Genomic DNA, 26660 nt, shown 5'->3' on the forward strand with positions numbered 1-26660 from the left:
TACATATACATACACGTTTTATTTATGTGACCAACAAGTTAAGGTGTTATGCATTAAATTAATAAAAATAATAGCTAACCACATACGCACTATGTCCTTGTGAAGAATCATGATTATCCTGCTCTACCCTACGAAGGGTCAGCACAGTATGCATTACTCTACCACAAATCTCTATCAGCCATGACATCTCATCTGGATTTAGGCAAAGATATTATAATAAGCAGTATTTTTTTATTTATGTGACCTAATATTTTAGTTATCCGTTTATTGCTGGCTTGATGCCACGATATGTATCAGTTGAGCGCCAAGAAAGCATTTTTTGGCCAAGACTTGAAAAACAACGTTTGTTTTAATATTGGAATAATTTTAGTAGACATAATAAATTCATAGACCTTTAGTACGACATTATTAAACGCTTCTTGAAATTTTCATTAGACATTTTTCAAGATATCGACATAAAAATGTATGTGTAGACCAGAAAAGCTCAAATGAGTTATATCCTACATAAATAATTAACTGATTTACTTACTTTACACACTTAATAATGTTTCGGTCAATAAAAGGAACAATTGTTTCAATTTAGTATAATTCAAGTCCTGGCTTTGAAGCCCAGAATTCAATAACCCGCGGGTTTTAACTCTGCGAGTCAATACATCATTAAAAATGCAATCAGTTCTGAGCTTGGCTGCGATCCATCGACAGGCGACTAACTAATTACTGAAACGTGATTGCTCTTCAGTTTTTTTTCCGCCAAATCAGCATGTTGCGGCTCACAAGCTCGGCTCGACGCGTGACGTTAGCAGCCAATTAACTAAAATACAAGTAATAAAAAGTATTGAAATTATAACATCATTTTTATCATATTATTAATGAAAAACAAACTTTAGTGATATAAAATAATAGAATCTTAAGAGTAAAAGAAAAATATTTTACTCGTATTGACTGAGACATTTCATATAATATTAAAACGTACTTAGATAATGCTACATTAGGTTCCATTTGCTTATCGGTCGAGATTGGCTTGCTTCCACAACTTGCAGCAGGACACCGCGGACATACTTCGTTTTGCTTTTACATCAGAGAACAACATTTATCTTACTTTGACGCTCCCATCTTCTTATCATATTAGTAATGTTATGTTTATATACTTGTAAATAAAATAGAATAACTTTAAAAAACCTATTTATATTAGGTACCGTTGAATCCAAGAAAATAGTACAGTTCGGACTACTTTCGCTACACATGACTATGTGTGCATTATATGCAGTATGTTTTCATTTCTAAAAGGAAAAAAATCTAGATGGCGAAAAGCTTTTAACGTTACAAGGTGAATATACATCTAGAGTCATCTCCTTTTTAGAACTCCCGCGTTTGATTGCCTTTGATTTGATATGATAGATTAGAAATCTTGTGAATCTTTAAAGAACCATACGATTACAATTTTTATGTTTTCCATTACTGTATTCATAACAAGTTACTAAGAATTAAATACCAATAACGAATAAAGAAACACTCCCGTTTGTTATACAGGTTTGAATAATCTTAATAAGCGAAATTTAACTATCATACACTTATCCAATATTATAAAAATATGGTCGGTGCAGTTCTAGGTACCAATATAGATATGATAATTTGTATGTGGGATTGTTCCGGTCGTGTGACGTCATGTGAAACGCCGGCCGTATCGTTGTGGTTGTCCAATTAGGAGTCACGTGCACCGCACGCAGCACACCGCACGCCACACACCGCACGCCGCATTACGCACGCCGCACGCCGCACGCCGCACGCCGCACGACGAACACCGGATGTGATACTAAATGACTTTTACAATATTATTTTACGACACTTGGAACTGTATAATATTATTAAGTAGCACTCATCCACAATATTGCATCAAACATATCCAGATCGCTATAGACTACTTCATCGGGTTCAGATCGTAGGAAATATATTAATTTTACCTAGTTTAAGCTCTATATTAGAGCTAGTTATTTAAGTTTTACATTTAAGTGTAGTTGTAATAGAATCAGTTTTATAAAAAAATAACTATAAATGAAATATGTTTTAATTGTGGTTGAAGCAAGGGAAGGAAATTGTCGTGTGAAGTGGGCACTCCAAGCCCCACGCTATGCGGTTGTTATCAAGGGGAAAAGAAATCATGGTTGCATTTCAAAAGACTGCGCTTGTACGCAAATCAACGACATATGTTAGCCCCTATTTTGATTCAACGCGCGCATTCTTGCATCCAAGAAGTGTCCTTTACCTTCCCCAAGTCTGAACTTCAAAAACGCGCCATACACCGGACTGCATACAACAATTTAAATCATAAAAATTATAGGGTCCCTTAACGCAATGCCAATAAGTTTTAAAATTGAACAGAAATAATTTTGAGCACGTTTCAAGGAGGTTGTTTTCCCGCGCATGCGTCACATCCTGAGCGGCCATTTTCAGGATAACTCACACATAGAGTCGACTTGTGCACACCAACACAAACGTATCAAACGTGACGTAGGACGCCGACGTAATCGGTGGTGTGCGCGTGTACACACAGGTTTGTGTAGGTGGGATGCTGAGTTAAGCTCGCGCCACACTGACTGTGCAATTAAATCAAAATTTAATATTATAAAACTTGGTTCATACAAAATATTTATCAATTAATATTTGTTTAAAATTCTTGCATTCCAGGCGATCTATAACATATTTACCTTATTAATATCGCGTGACGCTACAATCTCTTGTTATTTCAAATTTAGCCTACTTACGTACAAAGATTTTACGAACTAAGAAGTTTTATGAAAACCCTTAACAATTTTTTCTAATGTATTGGTTTCAAATCTTTTATATATACATTTTTATAATGAATTTCATTTGCAAATATCTGAGTTTCTATATAAATAAAATTGAGCAGACTCAATCACGCGCTACGCATCTTCCAAATTGGCGCTGAGAAGATGGCGGGTTGCTAAAACATTTACTTAATTTATTATTCTTAATATAGGAGTGTGGCCGAAGCCCTAGGCTGACCTGACCTGGCGGAGATCGGCACAGATTTAGTCAGGCTCGCGACACGACGGCCGGCGGTCGCCCGCTCGCCGCTCGTCGCGCCACACATCCATCCCTTTCCCGCAAACCGGTGCTACACACAGTGTGAAAGAAACGCAGTTGAAAAACGCTAGGTACGTAGTAATTAAGGGTTGGCCTGCGACTCGTAGGGTTAAAGTTCCTTGGAGTGGTCATTAATTAATATTCCGCTGCGGTTACGTCTCACCATCTCGACAGAAAGAAAGTGCGGAGATCTTCTGTACGGAGATGACAAAGTGAGGTTATATCTGGCCTCGGTCAGCTGATATTAAATGGATGTTGATCCGGTCATATGGAAAGCTGTATAATGCCGCACGGGTACATATATTTTGTAATTTGTCGGTCAGTATTTTTAAGCCATCAAAAATAAATTAGATTTATAAATAAAGTAATAGACATTTAATTTAATGCTTCATTATAATCTGATTATATCAAATTTAAGCAGTTACAAAATAGATTTTATAATTTAATTATTATTTTTACAAGGCTCGAGAATTTTTTTTACCTTTTAGATCAACACAATCTACAATAATGTAAATTAAATAAAAATATTGTTCAATCGGAATAATATAAGGGTTATATTAATTGTTAAAAAAATTATGTCGCTCTGTGGTTACCACAATAGTATGTGTTCTCGTTGGGGCGCGCGCCTGCCGCCCGGCGACTGACAGACCGCCACTTTTATCTTTTAACTTCCTATTATATTTACATCACAAAATTAATCGTGTACAAATAGTATTGTTCTATTTGTTCTACATTATTACTTTTTTAAATGGAAACCTTTGCCGATAGCTTTGGAAATATAATAATGGAAACAATAAATCGCATGTAGAAGACTTTTAAATGAAATTATTACTAAACGACACTGATTCTTTTACAATCTTATATAAAAATAAAGAGATTATATGAATAAATACAAAAATAAATGATTATAATGCAGCGGCTATTTAAAAGTTAAAAGTATAAACTTATATCTGTAAATCTATGAATAGGGCGCGAGTGGCTCCTCTTTATTGCGTCTCGTTACACCGCTGCATAATTGATTCAAAAAGCTTGCGTAATGAGTTATTTTCATAACGAGCTGCAAGCTAAAATCACCCTTAACAGTAAGACTTAAAGTTGAATATATCGAAAAAGGAATGTCAATAAAATGGTAAAAAAGTTTTCAGACAGACTAGACTTTTAAGAGACGGGGTGTATTGTGGTAATTTTGTCGCGGAGTTCAAACATTGAGAACGAATGGCGGCGGATCTGTTCGAGCTCTTTGAAACATGATATTCAACTCAATTACACTTTTAAAGTTAAGTGCTTTTAAAATATGGATATTTTGTAGACATCATTGATTCGGTTAAAAGCATTTAATTGTATGTTAAAAATTCAAAAAAAAAATCATGTACATCTAAATTTTACATCGAACAAAAACAAAATAAATATTTTTTTCCTTAGCAAAAGCTTTTAGTCTTGTTTTTTAAATAACGTAAATGTATATTCTATTCAATTATGTTACATTTTCCTTTAACATTGTAAACAAAAGCAATTCTAAAGTAAATAACAGGGAAAAGCTTTTTTCGGGCTCCGGATTATTTTGTTTTCTTTACGAACTTTAAAGATGGCGATATTTCCTTTTCATCAATGCCAGGTTGTTTTGTATTTTTAATGTCTTAACATAGGACTCCGCTTTTAACTGACCTGACTGATATTAAATATTTCAGACTATTTGACAACATTTTATTTAATAAATTTAATAATTAATTAAAACAGATTAAGCAAACAAGCTGGCAAAAAGGATTTTAAACTTAGATAAAGAGTTGAATGGAGTGCTTAGCATTGGTGCGTGGAAAATCTTGCTTAAACAATGGTGTAAGATCTCAGGAGTCAGGAGTTAGCTGACTGACTGACTAATTAGAGCGACGAATACTGTATTATTCGCCGGGATTTGTGCGGTAGCGAGGGTTGGTTGAGTCACCTCGTTTTATCTAACCTTTATGTAAAATATTGATTTTGTTAAGAATTTTTCTAATAAATAGTGAATAAAGATCACTATAACGTACTTTTTCGGTGCACACTATGTGGTGTTCTTCTAAAAAAACAATACGCTGCCCAGTTAAAAATGGAATAAATATATCTATATAAATGGATTTCAGGTGTTTTTACAAGTATATGTTAAAAAAGTAATTTAAGTACGTAAATTACGCGACGTAATCTCGACAGACGGAGAATCTCTAATTTTACTAAGTTAAGCTGCCGACACTCGGTTAAGTTATGCATAGTTTAATAAGCTAAATTTTAATAATTGTTTAACTATGTTTTGAAAATCTATTACATGGCAAGACATATTCACATTGCACTATTATTTCTCATATTCATCTTTCAAATTTCGTCAGTTAAAATTCTTTAGGTGAATCTTTTTGAACACGACAAAAGTAGGTTAAGACGAAACCGCAATTTTATTCCACGAAAAGCAATTAAAATCGGTCCAAAGAGATGCGAATCTGGGAGAACATAAAACTCGGAGACGAGTGCCCCGACCGGCGCCGCGCTGATAAATGGCACCCGAACTCGCCGCGGATAAGGGCGTGCTTTAATATTACTTCGTGCTTGTTTTACGACTTGGAAGTTTATATGATGGAGTGTGGTGTGGCCAGAGTGTCGCCGGGTAAAGCGCATGCAAACTCGGGTGTGGTCCGTTTTCTAGCGTAACAATTGTTGTTTCTGTCAGCTTTAATACAATATGAATTAAATTCTTTTAAATTTTAACGCAGCTTCGTGGCTAAATAACTAAAATGATGACAGTTAAATTTTGGGGTTGATTTTATGGTCAGATTCAGATTGGTGTTGTTTATTTTTTAACTTAAATCTTAACGTATTTATTTGTTTCCAGGGACTGAAAAACAAACTAATGTAATGCTATGCTGAAATCGTATGGGATGTGATCGTGCGAGCGTCGCGCTCTAGACAATATGACCTCCTGGCTCGGGACCGCCCTCGTCATCCTCTTTGCTATGGGTGAGTTCGACATATTCACATAACTATTATTAAACACGTATATATGAAATAAGAAATGTAATACATGACTTTGCTGCTGGAAATCGAATCCTGCTCCAATGGTGATAATTATAAATATTGAATATTTCAGTCAGTGTGCAACGTCAACGTCGTTGTATTAAAATACACTAGTTTTCTATGTTATCAACTTCTCTAATACCACCAGTGCTGAATATCTTAACTAAAAAGCCGGGACGGGACGCACAGACGTCAGCGTCTGTAACTTATTGCCTTTTCGATGTTTTTATGCGTTGAACGTAATTTATTCTCGCCGTTATTAAAAAATTCATGTCGAAATTGTAATAAATTTTATTTTAGTTGTTGATTATTTTACAATAATAAATTACAATATGTTACGTTTGAATTTACGAGAACTTTAAAAGCTTTACGAATATGTACTGAACATGTGCTCAGTACATTTTGTTTGATTCTGAATACTTTTTTTTTCTTATAAGTAGTCAAAAATACAGTCATCAAATACTTCAGTAAATCACGAAATATTTTATTTCCCCAGCAGTATTTTGCTAGTTCCCTTCGTAATGTTTTAATGAGTTTTGATTGAGTTATTTTTGTTTTGTTATTGTGCTGAGTCCATAGAACGGTTAGATAACAGCAGTACAAATGAGAAACGAAATCAGCGATCCCTAAACTTGTTATATTCCAATTCAAGGGTTGTTAATTTACGAGCAACTCTTTGATACAACAAAAACAAATAAATAACATTTCGCGTGTCACTTTTACGGAATCGGATTTGTTTGTTTACGATGTCCTACAATTCAGCGGGGACACAGCGAATATTTATTGTAGAGAATATTTTTGCGTATCTCGCCACCCCATTCCCCCCCCCCCCCCCCCCCCCCGCCCCCACAACATGAAATTGATCATCCCCAGTCATGTCAATTAAAATGTAAATTAATCTACCTACATGCTTGTGATTTCACATAAATACTGCAATAAAATTTATTGAATTTTTTCTTGTGACTATGTTACACGCGCGAGGATTTAATGTTTTTATATATTTAACTCTTTGTAACAAAACATCTAATTAAATATTTCAGTTAGTTAAACGTTATCTTTTCATACAAAATATAATTCATCTACTCTACCTCAAAACATTTTACTGTTTTCTTTAAAATATGTTAAGTTAAAAATGTCTAAATTAATTCGTGAATAGAGATCAAAGGTTTGCGGGAAAATCTCAGACAGCGTCTCTAAAACCCTCTATTCAATTTCGCGTCAAAACACGACCGTGTGCTTTATTCAGATTTTCTGAATATTTCGTACTGAAGAATAATAACGAAAGCCTGGATTTAACACTTTTTCTATTTCATCTTGTTTATTTTCTCTTAGGTATTTGAGTAAAGTGCGTTGGAAGAGATATAAAACTGTAGAGAATTACCTCACTTTCGAGATATCTTTATCTTTTATATATATAAATCTGTTTTACTGCTTTAAATACTGTGACGGCTAACTTAAGTAATACAAAGATGTAATTTTTACATAGATACTTCATATTCTAGTATCATAATATCTGGCAAAAAGGCAAATGCGTATGTTTATTTAAAACTGTTCGAAAGGTATGTATCGACAATATTTAAACATTGCAAATAAATTGAACATGCGTTTAAATCGAAAAATATATATGAGAGGAAAATCCACAGCAGTTTTTATTGGATCCTCTGCTAATTAAAATTCAAATTGTAGTTATCTGAGGCGCGGACTTGCTGAGTAACACTTCGTATGTGTTATTTTATACAACTTAATGTAATACTTTATACAAACATTTTATATTCCATATATACAATAGACTAGCTGTCGCCTGCGATTCCGTCCGCGCGGATTTAAAAAAAGCTTAATTAGTAGCCTATGTGTTCTTCCAGACTTCGCTTTACATCTATGTAAAATTTAATCGAGATCTTTTGAGCCGTTTGGGAGATACCTTCAAACATACATCCATCCATCTATTCATCTAAACATTCACATTTATAACATGAAGAAAGATTATATTTAGATAAGGGTAAAGTTAATGTGTTTTTGTTCAGATAAGACTTGATCGTTAGTAAGTACGTTAGCGATGTTCCGAGTGACGCAAATAACGAATATTTACATGTTAATTGAAGCAATATTTGGTGAAAACTCCAACCGCTCTTTTAATGGGAAAATATTTGGAGAGGTAAGTTAGTAAAAAATTACATAATACTGGTTACTTTGATGTTTACAATTAAATATACAGTTGTTATGATTATTTAGTGAAATATCTACGTTCAAAATTTGTTAATGAATATGTTATTGCTTCTCGTTTTACTACTTTTTTAGCCTTCATTTAAAAGCGTCCAAAAATCCGAAGCTGTAAGTATTCAATACTTCGAACTTAAATTCTAAACCTACTTTCTCTCTTTGCTCTCTTTTTATTTGATGGATCATGTATTTTAAAATACTTTCACAATGTTTCGCATGAGGAACGCTTTATTAAAACAATGCCTTGACTGCTAATATCCATTTTATTAACCAAAAGACTGACACAAAGTTGCCATTCTCGCTCCTTGTTTATATGCAAATCGAACAGACGTCAGCGGCGAAGGTTCTCTGCGCCCTCGATAGCAAATGTTGAATTATATTAAAGCTTTCTTTTGGTTTTATGAAATCAAGTAGATAGATCAAGTTAAAATTAATATATGCACTGGAGGTTTCCTCGCGTCTCTTTAAAATTTGTAGAATATTTGTCAATGTAGAAGTATGAAATTTTCTGAAATCGCTGAAGATATTTATTTATCAAACACTGTGAATGCACTCGATATAAGTTTGTTACATATATGCCTATAAGGAAGATCGCCGACTCAGCAGTGCGTTGACTTCGCCGCGACCCACTTAAGTGGACACGAGGCGCTGAGGCAGCATTGGCACCGATATTTCATAATTATTAATTGTAATAGATTAAGAAATTCCTATCCTGACTTCGGAGGGAACATAGCATAGTTAGTAATAAGTTTAATTTGTAATTTTTATTAATTAAATTAAATTATAAGAATCAATCTCGGTTTTTTTTGGAACCTTCGGCTGTGGCAAACATAATTGGCGCAGTCGGTAGGATACTCGCGGGTCTATTTGCGAGTATAAAATTCTTCAAGAATAGAAGATCATCGCGGGCGGCCCGGGCGACTTTCCAGTCCCACATCGAGTATCCAGTAACGAACCTGCTGCACGCCGGAGGAGAATCCAGTCATCGATTCACCAAAGAATACCAGATGAAGACACTGTAAGTACACTTGAATTGTTCACGCGTTGCTTCCTTTTAATCCTAAGTCTTAGTTATCCTATACCAAAATTTTCCACCCTAAACCTTTAGGTAAATCGCGGGCACCTGCATCGCAGCAGGCTCGTCGACGTACTTTAGACCTAGATAGAAATTTAAATTTAGATATTTATTTAGGCGATTTATTTTTAGAAAACAGTATATAGATGATTTATTAGCAGAATTACTTAGGATAGAGAATACGTTAGCTTTTATACGCGCATCGAGCGCACATCATTCTATGTTAGATATAACTACATTAAAATCGATGCTAGATAAACTTAAGAGGGTATATAATAAGGGTCAAATATTAGATTTAGAACTTAGAGAATACTATGATATAATTAGGACAGGGTCATATTATGCTGACGATAGAATAGTTATAATTTTTAAATTTCCTATAGTTTCCTTAGATATATATAATCTATACCGACTATCGGTCGTTCCTAACAAATACAACCAAGCCCTAATCCCCTCCTATCCATATATAGCAATATGTGAAAAATATCATGTGTACATAGAGGCAGAATGCCCGAAGTTAAGCACCTGGTATTTATGTGAAAAAGACATTATTTATATATATATATTTATGCGAACAGAGGGGGATTGCATCAAGAAACTTATAACCAGTCAAGTCCTAGAGAATTCCTGCAGATTCCATAATATCTCTTTAACCAAGGAGGCTATGAAAAAATTGGACGATCAGCACTTTGTCGTGTGCTTCCCTCATCCAACAAGAGTGGAACTATTCTGTGGAAAAACTGACTACACCTCTTTACAAGGGAGCTATCTAACCACTATCCCAATTAACTGTTACTTAAGAACTAAGGAATTCACCATCACGAATGACAACGACGAGATAAAGAGCCAACCTCTAAAAATAATGAAAATTCCATATGACATAAAAGATCAATTCGCACACGTTAAACACATAAATCTTAACTCAATCAACCTGCAAGGACTTCACGATATTCAGGAACAGCTAACTTTCGAAAATCCGATACAACTCAATAGTCTTAATTCGGACACCATATTATATCATACGACGATACCATTTTATACCCTTGCAGGCAGTGCAGCCATTCTTATCGGATTAGGACTCTGGTACAAGTGGTGGAGGCCAACCACGAAGGAAAACCTTACAAATCTACAACCGCAAGTATATGAAGATGTTAAAGAAAATCGAAGCCAAGACCCTGAGTTCCCAGCAACATTTTCGCTTAAAGTTCTCAAATAGTTGCTGGTCTGCGGGGGGAGGTGTTACATATATGCCTATAAGGAAGATCGCCGACTCAGCAGTGCGTTGACTTCGCCGCGACCCACTTAAGTGGACACGAGGCGCTGAGGCAGCATTGGCACCGATATTTCATAATTATTAATTGTAATAGATTAAGAAATTCCTATCCTGACTTCGGAGGGAACATAGCATAGTTAGTAATAAGTTTAATTTGTAATTTTTATTAATTAAATTAAATTATAAGAATCAATCTCGGTTTTTTTTGGAACCTTCGGCTGTGGCAAACATAATTAGTTGTACATGAGACTTTTCATGAAAAATTAACACCAAAAATCTATGAAAGTGCTGTTATAAGGAAATGGTGTTGGTTTATATTGTTAAAAGCTTATCTGGTCAAGTGACAGAGTCGCTCCTATTGCGATTAGTTCTGTCAGAAAATATGTTAAAACTACTTAGACAAAGGAAACGATATAAAATAAAAAACATGACGAAACAGCTATAATACCACTTGGATCTTATAACACTTTTTTGATTTTGATTGAGGGGCGCTAGTGTGTTATCATAATTTAGGTTGACTTATCCCTTGATCCACCGGGTCAGATAACTTTGTCGATCTATAATCGGTTGTATTTTGTTTCGTTGACATTTAGGTCGCGGCGGGCGTTGCTAACGAGCCTGGCCGTTGTGTTGCGGCTTCAGCTGCTAATGAAGCGTTGACATTTAGTTCATCAAGTTACGAAGAATTTCATGATTGTTAAACTTAGCTTTCATCGTGATGTTTTATTTTGTTACCGATATTTTGGATTCAATATCACACCTTCGGAACAAGAATTGTTTTCAAGTTCAATACTATAATTTTTTTATTTTTGCAATCGGCACAATGGGATTTTTTATGTTATGGACTTAATCGGCAAATTGATACATTTTGCATTGGTTCTCGGGCCTTGGGTCCAACCAACGGGAAACACTCACCAAATTGGGTCTTATAACTTTGTTTATACTTTCATATTGTAAAGTAGAAATTGAATTATTCTTTAAATTTTATGTCATGGTCCTATTAGCCAAGTTTTTATGATGTTACCCGCGTCGACGGCGGCAGTGTTGAGCGATACAGTTTCGTTTTTTATTGCGCGCGGTCGGGCCGCGGGACAATGGATGCGAAAGCTGCGGAAACATTAATGTGCATTAGTCGGGGAACGTACATTTTGGATAAAGGAGTTAACGTCAAAAGCTAAAAATATTAGCGAAAAATAAATAAACAAATCCATTGTGTATTCAATGTTAAGTAATTTTTATTTTTATACTTACAGCTCTCTAGAGGTTCCCAGGCTATAGAAGTTATATATCATACTTAGATTTTTTAAATTTTTTTTGAATAATCATTACATTTTATTAAAATGAATACATATGAAGCTGACTGTAATTATATAATTGCTAAATCAAATGTCGGGCAATGTTTCATCATATCGGATTCTGCCGCATTAATTATGTTGACGTCATTAGTTCGTCTGCTTCACTATGTCCGATAGAGTCATGATCTGATATCAAGTAAAACTAATTACCAACTAGAATTCTAGTTCAGTGCTCATATATTTGTGGTAAATTGATCATTAACAACAAATAACCTCGATAACTTAATGCATTATTATGTTAATCATATTTTATATGTCTTGTTTATATTTACCTATGTGACCATAAAAATAGTGATACATGAAGAAGTTGTAACCTCTACCGATATAAAATCCACATAAGCCAAGTCGATTCACAGATAAATAACTCTCCGTGAGATAAAATTTTGTTTAAATATGATATCAAAGAAACGTTAACAAGCAAATGCATAATTTACGATTGCATTACGATTGAAGGATGAGCTCTTTCATTAAGACAGCGCTAGCGGCGCGCGTCACCGGAGCGAACCAGACCGAACCGGATCAATCTGCTCCGCGCTACCGAACGGTTGCTCTCACAAAATCTTTACCTTGTTACGAACGACGACGACGTTGTTATTCTAAGTAAAAGCTTGTATAATATTCGGCGGATTCCCAACGAGGTTTAAAGTATTAACTTAAAACATTTTTGAATTTTCTAAAATCATTAATGTTATTTGATAGATATTCTATAATGTGGCATGTTTGGCAGCAGTTGATGGCAGATCATAGCTGTAATTCAATATGTGCATACATTACTGCATCTGTCTCTGCAGCGCTAACCGCATTAAATCACTTTGCTCGCTTCTGTTAGATAAATCTACTCGTGTTACGCACACACTATAAATTTGATGCAGCACAAAGCAACTTAGCAAAGGAATTGTTATATAGTTCAAAAAAGTATGTGTTATTGTACGTTATTGGTAAAATAATATACACAAATTAAAATTACAATGTTAAATTGTATTTCATAAAAAACACGCAACAATTATAAATTGCTATAAATCGTATCTTCTCGCATTCGTAGCACCTTTATTGTTTATTGTTTACTGTTTATATTAAGCCGTTATTCATTTTTATATTTTTGTTTCTGATTTTCATTTTACATTTATCGCGTATGCAAATGTCCTTTTGTTTTGTTACATTTTTATTTATGTTTTATTAGTTCTCGTTTCAAATGAACTGTTCTTTCTGATCTTTTGTAACTTTTATTCAGTACTAGCTGTCACCCGCGAATCCGTCCGCGGAAAATTTGTGGATGCTAAATATCACTTGTAAGCGAGAACAAAAACCGCGCAAGGATTTTTGTCGTGTCTGAAATTGTGTGATTTTTTTTAATATTATCGTTTAGTTGTAATATTTTTGTGTCAGTTTATTTGGACTAAAAATTCTTTATGTTAAAATTGTACATTGCTGGGAAAATAAAAACGTCCGTTATCTCTTTGTAATTTACGAGGCGCCCCCGCTCGGGTAAATTGTAAAAAGTTGTGCACTTCTTTGTTTGGAAGTGTTTTGAGGTGCTTTTAACTTTGTACAAAGAAAATTAAAGGTACAATGTATACTTACTCAGTAACTTGCGGACTTATGTTCCGAGAAAAGCGGTCATTTTAATGAAAAAAAAAAAAGAAATATTAGAAATAGCCAACTGCATTAATGATAGAACTAGTTTCTTCGTTAAATAATCATTAAAATCACACAAATGTAGAAACCAACCAACTTTTGTTTCTGAAATATTAACAAATAAATTGCATTTACTGAAATAAACGAATAATTCGTACAGAAATGTGACTTGCTGTCTTTTGCATGCTCTATTACGGCGCACAACATTGTTACTGAACAGGATTAAAACAAGAAAGTTTCTGACAACGTACGTCTGACTAATATGAAACTTGTTAATTCTCACTAGAAGCAATGTTTAAGTTCCTATTACAAGGTTAAAATTCTCTATAATATATCGTGTTTAAATTTTCACATGATCTTTATTGAAGCCTGCTTTATGAGCAGTGTAACAAATTTGTTGTGTATGCAGGTGGAGAGGGCCAGGAGCATGGACCGGTGTTCCTGCTGGAGCCGCCGGCGCGCCTGGCCTTCGCCAACAGCACGGGGGCACGCGTTTCGTGCGCGGCACACGGCGCGCCTCCGCCCACTATCACATGGCAGCTGCCCGACGGCACGCCGCTCGATGACGTGCCTGGACTCAGGTCAGTAGTCACTTTTAATCTTAAATTTCACTTATAAATCGATCATTGTGTCGATCAATGTCCTACGTCCAGCTGTGAAGGTCCCGAACTGAAATTACGCAATTGATTTAAGCCATCCATATAGAGAGATTAATTTAAAATGCTCAATTTTTAAACAACCATTCTCACTTAATAATTGCAATGAAATTTATTTATTAAATAAAATATATTATATCTTGATATTATGATGTAGACATGAAGTGTAGCGTAGTGGAGTGGAGTTGATGCAGTAAGTGGGTACTCGGCCCGATCTCACTCGTCATCAGGCGAACGTCGAAGCTTATACATTAAATTGTTATATTCTTCAATATAACATAATTAAACTACCTAGATAGTTTTCTTTTTATGATTTAAATTATTGACCTCGCCAAGTAAGTAAATTCCAAACAAGAATATGTGTCCTGATGATAGAGGCACTGCTATCGCGGTTGATCCTGTCAGAAAATATGCACATTGACATAGAAAAAGGCACAAAAGAAAAAAATACACGACAGATACAGGAAGGAAAGAACCTTATGACATTTTTTGATGTTGAAAGGAGGGCGCTAGTGAGCTATGATAATTTTGATTAATACTTTAAATTCATATAAAAGTAAAATGAAATATTAAGCAAAATAAAGCTAAGATATCGGATCAGTCCGCCGACTTTTGTTTTTCTTACATCACTTTTATTCAAAATTCATTGTTAAATCAATTTCCTTTATTAATAATGTTTTAATAGTTACAAATTTCACAGTTAAGTTTCTTCCCCTGTTGCTTGCTCGCAGACTAATTTCAGACTGGTTTTGCGGGGCGTGCGCGTCGTTGCGCTCGCGTTTGGTGGGGGTGGCGCCTGCGGTGCGGGGGAGGCGGTCTAAAGCGCGGTTAAGCGCGAACATTCATATATTTTTCGGCATCGCGCGCCGAGGTTTTTATTGTCAGACTTATTTATAAGGTATCAGGTGCACTGTCGAAACATTCTTTGTTACTGAGAGATTTTTGGATACGTGTTTATGAAAATGCGATGTAGCCAAAGAGCGCGATTATTATTCATAGGTCTGAGGCGTCGCTCACCGCACTCCGCTTCATCCTGAATAATGTGTGGAAATACACTGTCTGTCTCGTGGATGATTTTTCTTTTGTGTTGTACGAATTATTTTCTTCTATTGATTTGAAAATATCTTAACTAATTCTTAATAATAAACTGCAACTGAAATAGATAATGTCATTTTTACCTTCTCTGAGTCTCGTGTATGCCTCAGTTTTATGGCCATTATTTATCTCTGCCATTAAATATAAGCAATGTTTTAATATCTTTTAACGTCTATTTTTGCAATAACACTTAGTAGACATCTGTACACCTGTATCAGTAAGTTCCTGTACCAAATTAAGTTATCGAATGTATGAAAACTACAAATTAAAGTTTTGAAAATATGAAATATGTATTCCCAAGTTGTATCTCCTAAGTCTAACATTAAAATAGATTTGAGAGCTGCAGCGGCGAAGTCCGCAGAGTTATCCGTCTGTATTCGCTTATTGCAGGAACTAGCTGCACGGTATGAACTACGGCTGCATGAAATATTTATTACTGTTTAGAATAGTTCCTTCCTACAAAGGTAGTACACACCTCTGGATAAAGGTGACAACTCTTCGAGAGCTGTAATTTTATTCAGATTGCAATCGCAATCATAATTCAAAGTTTTTTTTTATGTTGTATTATACTACAATATGGAGGTGTAATGTATTTTTTACAACATGTTAACAAAGGCTAGAAGTTTTTGTGCCATATATGACGATTATCAATTTGATTTAATATAATTAATGAAATTTCGATGTTATTCAAGTACATCCAGGGTAGTAATAAATAAAGCGTGTAAGTATTTTGGATTTAAGTTTGTTGAATATTAAAGGAGGCGGTTGTTGAGTGTGTCGTTTAACATTTAACCGCGAGCAGTTTATATCCCGCAAGGCTCCAGCGGCTTAGTAGAGCGGCGGGCTCGGAGCAACGCTTATTGTGTACTAGGGTTATTTATTGCCCAATAGTGGGAAGGCCAGCAGCAAACTTGTGCTATTTCAATATTGCAGCTCTTCTTCAAGTTGGGAGAAATTATTACCTACAAATAAATTTATAACACGTGAAAATATTAAATCACGTTTTCTATTTAAGTTACATATAAACTTCTAATTTGTTTGTGTGTTTTAGACGACTTCTTTGTTCAATAATTAAGAAATCCATTAAATCAAGGTATTAATGTTTACTTAATTTGAAACTGTTTCCTGTATTAGTTTTCACATGGGAGTTAAACTGGGGCACTTCAACTTCCAAGTTGACCGTTCATAGAACAAACAAGGATTTGTATTAAATATTCAAAGTTCCATTTGTGTTTACATGCAGCATTTCATTTTACTAGAAGAGAGTGCGAGTGGTTGTGTCGGAAGGGAGTCGGGCAAAATAACATTGAAAAGTGCGTCGGTCCCCACTCGCCTGGCGGCCGACACAACTTGTTACTTAGTACTTTAAAATTTTACTTTAAGCAGTCATGACTTGCTTTTTTCTGTAAAACGAAAAAGTTTTATTTAGGTTTGATGTCTCAATCCTAAGCGAAATTTTCAAGTTCTTGATTCATAAAAATTGAATCTTGTTTATATGTAATTCAGATAAAAATGAAAAATTTAAATATACTATTTGTTTTTAATAGTTTTACTACAGTATAGGTCTCGGTGTACACAAGGACGTACACACTGCAAACAGCACAAAAGTTCGCAGACAAACAACTCCAGTAAAGTTAGATTGCCTTAGACGTATGCACTTGTGCAATTTAATATGCTCTATATATAATAAACTTCTCCTTCTTTCTGTTTTAGTATTACTTATTTTATTTTGAGTTAAGAAAGAAGAAAGAAGTATAGGTATAAAGTAGCAAAACATATATGAATTTCTGAAGCTAGCTTAGCTTTATTGTTATTAATTCGTGGTAATAGTGCGTATGAAAATTAAGTGCTGATTTTCTATCGTGTTAGCGCAAACGTGGTCGTTACGTGCTCGGCGCGTTGGCTCCCCGCCAGCCTTACAATAACAAAGGCAAAGAGCACGCGTTTGGCGCGCGCCCTAACATCACCCGTTTTATTAAAACGCCCCGCAATTTCGTCGCAACCGTTTGATATCATCAATTTAGTGAATTGTTATCGACATACAAGTTACTGTAAGAATAACATAAATAATATTTTATTATGTTTCATATTTCATTTATATTTCATACCTCACTATGTTAGATAACCTAAAGAAGTTAAAAAATTGTATAAGAGGTCAACATGTTAAAACCTGAAGTATAAGTTTAAATAAAAATCCTTTTCTCTTATTAATATACTAAAATAAATAGACTTTGTTACAAAGTAATTTGCAGCTGAGATGGCAAAACTTTTCACAGTATCAGGTCCCTGTCGACTTGACAACTTAAATTCGCTTGCATTTAAGACAAGTTTTGCAAAACAACACTTCGGTGTGCATTGCACCGCCACTGCTTCTCAGCGACGAATTCTTTGCAGCTGTAAATGTATTTTTTAAAACAAGTTTCACACTATGTTTTGTCGTAATCCAATACGTTAAAAGGTTAGTTTAAGATAAAATAATAGTACAACTTGATTGGTTGAGAGAAATGTGTAGAAAAGTAGTACATACTGTGCCGACCCATCGAAGGCACAAGGGCAGGTTGATGATAATGATGCGCTTATCCATCTTCTTCAAGTCTATCAGTTCAATTGTGGAATTATGTATAGAGAACTGAGGAACCTGGAGCTCTTGTACTAGCATAGATTTTCTACTATAAAGCCTGTATTTTTTTTTTCAATTTAAAAAAAGTCGAACCCTGTCGTTGTGAAATTTTTTCATAGAATAAATTTATCTGAGTGGTATCAATTAGATGGTCAAGCTAATAAATATATGAGTATTTTTTGAAGCAACTGAAAGTTTTCTTGCTTCAGATGTTAAGACAACCAGTGCCTTTTGTAAAACTAAAAGCAAATTAGTGAGAGTTTTGAATTCTTTATCAACTTTATCAACCTTGTAGAAGTTGCACGCACAGACAAAACTAAATACTTCACACTGATAATAAAGTTGAGAAAAGAAGGACGCTAGGATATTCGATTATAGCAGATATATTTTATGGCTTAAAAACTAAGGAACGGTTCAAAAGAATGACAAAGAAGCATTTTGATTAATTTAAGTAATTGCGTTTTCACGTGATATTTTGTTGGTTCCGATTTAATTACACAAATTACAGATAAACGTTTTAGTCCGCGGCCATCTTGGAAATTTAATAATTTAAACCATAAAGTCCATTCCATAGACTTGTTTTAATGGAAATGCGTAATTGACCCCGAACGTTATTTCTGAAGTTAACTATGCAGAAAGCTTTCAAATTAGTGATTATTTAACGGTCTTTTATTAGAACTTAAAATTAGACACTTTATTAAGAAAAAAATTATGTAACTTTATTATTTTTATTTTGAAATAGTTGACATTTAATTCGTCGGATAAAATAACTAGAGAAAATTTTCAGTTTACTCTGAGATAACTTTTTTATTTTAAAGTACATTGTAGCGCCATTATGTTAAAATTAGAGTATGTAACTACGAAGGCAAACGGTACGTAAATCAATTAAAAATACTCAATTGTCCTCTGCATTTTATCATGAAAATAAAAGGGACACATTAAACATGGAATGATTTCATTATTAAACAAAATGTAGATTTCATTCTGTTGATTTTTAATTTTCAATGTTGTAAGATATTTGAACAGTTATTTTTAGTGCAGTTTGATATTTAATTTTTTTACCGAAAATAAGATAACAAACTTATTTTATATAAAAAATTAAATAAATGGAAATCATTACAATCTGCTTAATAAGTAACAAATATGTGGTTAATTTTATAACAAAAATCTCTCGACAAAACGAAATTACCACATAACCTGACTAAATTAATTACGTCTGATTTTGTAAGGATTTTGGATTCGGATTCGGATTTTGTAAGGTCAAGTCAAAATTAAATTCATACAATGTAATTAAACGTCGTTCTAATACAGGAAGTGTTATAAAAATACGTGTAAAACCAAAATGTTACACTTTAAAAAATATAAAAACAAATGAAATATATGAATTCATTAATCAATGGTTGCAATAGACGGCGATGTCCAGTGGCTGGCCAGTGTCCATGCCATTCTAAATTTATCCGCAGAGTATCGATTGAACATATTTCTAAAATATAACGTGTTTTATCTGGAAAATATTGATTTAAATCAGATATTAAACTTGAAAATTTCCTTTTCCTTTTCTTGTTGGATAAATTTTCTTTTGATTTTAACGTAGAGCAGCTAGACTACGAAAAAAACTCTCTATGTTTTTACTCCACTCTGACGATTTCATGGATATCATTAGAAAGATTACAAAGGCTGTTATTTCAAAATAATAACTTGATCGCATTCTCAAAATGTCCGCTTAGAGCACGGTACTTTACAGAAATTATAAATTAGTGTTCATCTAAAACACATCAGTCGTGTACAAAAAAGTATGGCGATGTAAAATTTTCTCTTATCGACTGTTAAAAGTTGTGCATTTACTTTAACTGTAAAACTATTGAACATGACTTATCTAAAACTTAAAACTATTTATGCTGACTTTAAAGGCAGTGGACAGAAAATAAACGCAACGGCTAATTTATAATATCTGTTTTATAAAATGATTCCGAATACATTCCCGATGACTTTTCTATTCGTTGTAGTATTTAACTGACTGGTATATGCATATGTTTATCTCCTAATTTTGCTTTAGTAGCTCAAATAAACAGTAGGTATTTTCACTAATTTGTTGGCAATACGTCAGACCCGTGTTTGTCAGTTTGGAACTTTTCAGAAGACCGATAGGCCGCCACAAACAAGGTTAAAGAATTTGTATCACATATAAGTGTGTGTGTTAATTTTTTTATGCCATAATACTGATTATTTTCTCATGTTTTATTCATATTTAATACTTGTGCGTATTCTAGTAAAAGAATGACGCCCTTTAGATCAACGTATATTATTTTGTAGGAATAAAAATTTCCTTTGCAAGATTTAAAATTTCTTAAAGCTTCGAGTTGCAACAACTATCACTTCAATAGCGTTAATATTATCAACGTTGCAATATGAATAAAACTTTAGCAAGGAAACATTTAATAGTTTAGTAAATGTTACACTAATCCAATTAAACAGAACAAACTCGGCGTCCGACGCACAACGTGCTCGACGCCGAGCACCCAACTTAGATTACTTGAGATTTGAGCTTATACCGGACTTAACAACAACCTCTCGCAACTTTTAACTTAAATATTATCTTCTATAAAATTGTTCCGAGTTAACGAAGTCAATATCAATATAGATACAACTGATTTTGTAAAAAATTCATAAATTTTTTACACTTATTACAATATTGTATACATAATATTTTTTAAGCTTAAGTTTTAACTTAGCTTATCCTTTCATTTACAATAAGACATTATTTAATTTATTTAACAACTAGCTGTCGCCCTCAACTATGTTCTAATAATAATAAACTTTTATTGCCATTGAAATTTACAAACTTTTAAAACACAATGTTTTACAATATACAGTGATGGCAAAAGGGGGTGGCTCAGCTTCGCCAACACCGGTTAGGATACAGTGTCTAGCTGGTTTTCAGCCATCCCCTCTTCCCAAGATGATAAAGGGAAAATAGATAGTAGATGGTCGCTGTACACTAGTTTTAAAAAAAAATGAAGAAAAAAAAAACAAACTTAAGAAAAATAACAAAATTAGTACTCAATTATGTGTATCAAATCACAATTCGATCAATAACTGAAAGTATGTTTCATATCCTATTAATATACATCTATGCCGTTCTACATCTATGCCGAATTTCATCGAGATCCCTTGAGTCGTTATGAAGTTACCTTGTAACAAATATTCATCCATCCTTCTAAACATTCACATTTATAATATTACTAAGTTAGATTAAAGAAACTAACTGTAATATGCAAATGGCATGGTTATTGTAATTGAAGATGAATCGATACTTTAAAAAGCTGTAGTTGCGAGTCGGCCGACATCAAATCAATATAAATGTTGTGCTCTTTTCAATTCTCAATCGGTTCGATCTAGTTTTATATCGATCTGGTCAGAACTGACCTCACCCAATTTCAAAATGCGATATGTTAAAAAACCAATCTGAGTAAACATTTAAATATCTAATACTATTTTTTGAGTTGAAGTCGACTCACAAGTTACATTTTTACATTGTTGAAGTTGAAATTGGTAAAAGAGTTACCACTTGGATAAGCAAACTCAGGTTTGAATTTAATATTAAAGCTTAGACAGACAAATTATCAATCTATAGTTTTAATATGAACTCTTACGTATCTAAGTATTTTCAAATTTTAGGATTGAAGAGTAAATACCCAATTAGTGCTCAATAAAGTTGTTGACGTGGGTTTCAAACTTTAAACTATGTAAAATTAAACACGATTCTAAATTGCTATGGAAGTGGTGGATGTGGAACAAAGTTGCTGTAATCAGGAGCACGAGTAATTGTTGTCAGAGATGTATTTAAGCGTAATTACTCCCCAATTAAGTTCAAACTATTTCTGTTACATCTTTCAATGTTTCCAGCTCTCGAATATAGTCTCTATTAAGACAATTATCACAACATAGTTCAAAATAATGTAGAAACAACAATAAGTGTTATTTATAACTTGGTTGCTATATATCGCACCAGTGAATACTTCATAATTAAACTTACTTTAAGCTTGACATTGTGACGTTAGATTGAAAGTTCATTAGTTTGATTGAAAGTTTCATTCAAAATGGCACAAAAGAATACAACTTCACATAACAAGCATTACATGAACAAAAAATGAGGTACATAAATATGTCGGGAAAAATGAGCCGGAAAAATTTTGTTGTAATTTTTTAGAGGCACTCAGCCACCCTGTACCTACGACCCCACACTTCGTGATTCTCGCTACCCACGATAAATGAGACGTCAGCGTGGAGAGCACGATTTACGACACATGTTACAACTTTAGACTCCACAAAATATTAAGTAAGTAATACTAATTGCTATTCGTTCTCTAAATGCTTAATAAAACTCTTGGGTTGTTGTATTCAACCTAACTACCGACCTGACAGCGTAGTACAGCACGTACACCTCGCGGAATGTTCTTTAAAACGGGATATTTCTTATTACACTCGTATTTTTCACCTGCACGACAAATCCGTACAGAATTTCTAGAGTCCCAAAAGCGCGCTTACTGCAAACGTGCCCCGAATTAAACCAACGCCCGCGCCGTATTCGCCGGTCCTTGGCATTTGAAACAAACTGGGATAGAACTCACTTACATTTTACATTAACGAATAAACATCAGTGGATGTAGCACAAATATTTGTGGCAATCGCCATCGTATCGTCATCGACAAAATTTGTATTACAATTTGTGCAGCGCCACCTATCGGGTGTAAAGTACACCAAAGAACTCATACTAATTTTGACATAATTGAAGATGAAAATGCGAAGGCGATTGTCTCAAATATCATGCTAGGCCTGTTAAATATTTTCAATAACTACTAATTACGAGTGATTCTCCAAATTCAAGAATGTACTCGTATGTGAATTTAACCATTCCGCACTGGGCCTGCGTGAATGACTAAGACCTCTTCACCCATAACTTAGTGTAGCGGCGACTTAGGGTAAGCTCGGGTCCGTCGACGAGACAAACATGAGCTGAGGCGACGCCGTTTTTTGTTTCAGGTCCGGTTACTAAACTTGTTTATCGGAACTTAAAATTATCAATATGTCCTATCGATACCAAATTACCTATCGATACATGTCAATAAAATCCGATAATGCAGCTAAAATAATTTGACTATACTCGTATATCAAAACTGTACAGTACCTGAAACAATGTGTTTAATTACTTTGATACATTTAAATGTCATTTGTATATATTTTTGGAATGGTGATATTAGGAATATAAAACCGCTTTCCCGCGACATTAATAAAGGTCAAATGTGACATGATATTTTTATTCAGTAAACCAGCTATCATTTGAAATTATTGTTAGTTTTATTTAGACTTTAATGGAAAAGTTCTTTAGTGAAGTAAACGCGAAAACCAATTACTATACGAATTTTCTTTAACAAGTTAGTATCTTTTGCTATTCATCGAAATAGAGTTAGAATTTATGAATAATAGAAATAAGATCAACTAGTAGAGTTAAGGAATTTAAATATTATATAGTAAACTATTGTTGAGTGATAGCTGCCTACTAACGAAAACAGATTTAAAGTAGGTTTGTACAAAAAATATTTAACGATAATTTTTGAATTGTAGCAGTAAAAGCTAAAAACCTCGGAAAATGATTATCAACAAACTCTAATAAACGGGGGATAAAAAACTCCTTATAGTTATGGAAATCTTATTTTCCGACGTTATTTTAAAAATGGATATAAATTTTATAATTTTGAAAAAGCATTTTAATTTTATGAACGCTTAAAAATAATTGGTCTGTACAAAATAATTGCGAGCGACGCGTGCTCGGCTCACACTAAAATGGTTAAAAATGTTAAACGAAAAAAATAAAAGACACGAAAGAGCTGAATAAAATAACACTTTCCGGTTCCGGTTCGGATTTAAAATTTTAATTAAGCGAATTTTCTAATGCATTTTTGTACGTAAATGACTAGAGTAGAGGCGAGTTAACAAATTACATTCTTGGAATTATTTGCATTCTTCGTTTTATAATTCTTCTCGCCTCATTTAGGATTATTAAAAATATTTAACTATGAGTATTAGTTACGTTCACAGTCAAAGTTGTTTAATTTCCTCATTAACATGTCAATTCAAATTACATTCCTTAGATCCAAATGTCCAAATAATCCTTAAATATTTTAATGGATTTTATTTATGAATATACGCATTTACTATTTGTAAATAGTCCGGTGCACAGAATAGTATTTTTGATTTCGAGAATATTGGAAATTTTTTCATTTGCAATGCATAGATGAATATGCATCTCTGGGTTTATCGTATTGATGTTCGGAAACTTTTAAGGGTCTCTTTTATGTGTATAAAAATCTTTTATTTGAATGCGTATGGATTTGAGGATTCAAAAGTTACATTTTTAAAAATGAAAAAACATAATTTAAAAAATGAAGTTGCGATATCATAACAATTGCTAAACCGAGCTATATTATAACTAGCTATATTCTTTTGTGAATACTAGATAAGATATTTAAATTGTAATCGAGCGCACATAGACAACTAAGCATTATATTTGTACGCGTATTTGTCGTTGTTGACTAAGTACCATGTAGAAATAGATAGCTGGATGGAAAAAATACTGTAACATTTTAAGCGACATTGCGCGGCGTCACATCGCGTCCGTCCTGTCGTCGGAACAAATGAGATGTCAGGGAAGTGATTTATGGAAGTTTGTTTGAAAGTTGTAACTGGCATGTGAGAGACGCCGCTGCCGCCCAAACTGGACTAGTTTGTGCATTTTTTGCTTCACTAGATAACATGGAAGTTTCCAGAAAGCGAACTTTTACAGGGGATGATATTTATTAAATCTTTAAGTTAATGTCATTGCAAACTACGTCCTCTTTGTGACATTATCTAAAATATTATTAGCTAATATATTTCTACTTTATGTTATACATGTTTTGGCTTGTTTGTGTGGTATTTTGTTCTAATGTTAATATTCGTATCGGAGCGCTCGCTCGCTGTGTCAACAAATTTACTGTGAACGTGTTCATGTCGCAACTTTGCTCCATGCAATCCAGCGGCTAATAAACGTACATAATGTTATCGTTTTAACGTTTAATACATTGCTAGTTTGTGCTACGAGTACCAGGATCGGCATTGAAAAACATGTTTTAACTATAATTTTTATATTATTAGTGACAGCCACGGCCAATTTCGTAGACCTTATAGAATTGTACATCATGTTTATGAACATTCCTGTAACCCTCAATAATTAATTTTAAGCTTTAAATTTTCTGCCGAAATGTACAGAGAAACTTGTTAAAAATGTGTATAAAAATCCGTAGAGGGCACAGCCAGAGCACATGAAGCACGCTTCAAAGTCCTCTCCAGTGCGTCATGATGTGCCTCCAGCTAAAGCCGAGGATATATTACTCGATGATTTTAAACTGACTCTACGTTACGAAAGTTATCTAGCCAACATTTAATAAAACATTTTTAATGTCACTCAAAGTATGGTAAATAAAAAGCGGATCTGAAATATACGGTAAAATAATTATAATTTTCATATTTCAAAGAATGAAGCATGTCAATCAATGGCTAGCTATAGATTCTCTAAATACATTTAATTTACTAAAACAATCGGCGGTAGTTCAAAATATACTACAAAACTACAAAACTTACAAAGGATTTGCTAAATATTTTGCTATTTTGTCTTCAAACCAAAGCAACTTATTTGTTAGTAATTAATGATGTTTATTTTAAAAAGCTTATATCGTGATCTTTTAAATAACATTTTCCTATTAAAGAAAGATATTTAATGATAATTTGTGGGTGAAGTTAAGCACAGGGCTTAAAAAGGGGACAAGCAATCTTTTTCACATTTATCGGGGGCGCGTTGCGTTTAATGTGTCCGCAATTTAAATATATTTTTAATACTGCAGCATCAACTACATTGTACTAAAGTAAAAGTTGCTTACAAATATTTTAATTCAAGCAAAATAATAAATTATTATATACTATAATATCAATCCAATAATTTAAGTAGGTGAAGTAAAATATATTTTATGAAAAATATTGTTGGAAAAATTTAAATTATTTTTAATAAGCTCTCGCTCGGTACTATTTCAAAAGCAAGAAGAGTAAACAAATAATATAAACTTAACTATTATAAAATCAGCAACGTACATATCTAGATATTTCTACTTCAAAGCTTAAGTGAAATATGCTGTTGAAGTTATAGAATATTTTCTTTAACCCTGGCAATGTCAAGCTCAAATCTTATACGAGTATTCAAAGCTTATTGGTAAAAATTTATTTAAGGATAAACTAAGAATGGCCCAATTTTTGATGACTTAAAGAAATTTCAGTACTCTGTGATCTTAAAGCTATTCGTAAATATAAATCTTTTTGATGTTTTCAGTTCGTAATAAATCTCAAATAGAGTTATGGAATAATATTACTTTCTAATGTTTTATTCACTACATCTTTATGAACATACTTCTTAGAAAAATTACGTTTAATTTTTGATCAAAATAAATCATATTTTTTATTTTTCGTCTCTCTAATATAATATCACCTTTAACCTTTG

General features: G+C 33.5%; 1 protein-coding gene across 1 annotated transcript in view; it reads left to right on the forward strand.

Annotated features, from left to right (window-relative positions):
- The first annotated feature begins 6041 nt into the window (after positions 1-6041).
- The window catches only part of LOC106716027 (Down syndrome cell adhesion molecule-like protein Dscam2), a 74859-nt gene continuing 54240 nt past the window's right edge, over positions 6042-26660 (forward strand). Inside the window, exons 1-4 of the mRNA XM_045680912.1 lie at positions 6042-6087; positions 9208-9382; positions 10489-10577; positions 14112-14283. Coding sequence (XP_045536868.1) covers positions 6042-6087; positions 9208-9382; positions 10489-10577; positions 14112-14283 — 482 coding nt within the window. The remainder of the gene's footprint in view (positions 6088-9207; positions 9383-10488; positions 10578-14111; positions 14284-26660) is intronic.

The sequence above is a fragment of the Papilio machaon genome, chromosome 2, assembly GCF_912999745.1.
Source record: "Papilio machaon chromosome 2, ilPapMach1.1, whole genome shotgun sequence".
In the NCBI taxonomy this organism is placed as follows: domain Eukaryota; kingdom Metazoa; phylum Arthropoda; class Insecta; order Lepidoptera; family Papilionidae; genus Papilio; species Papilio machaon.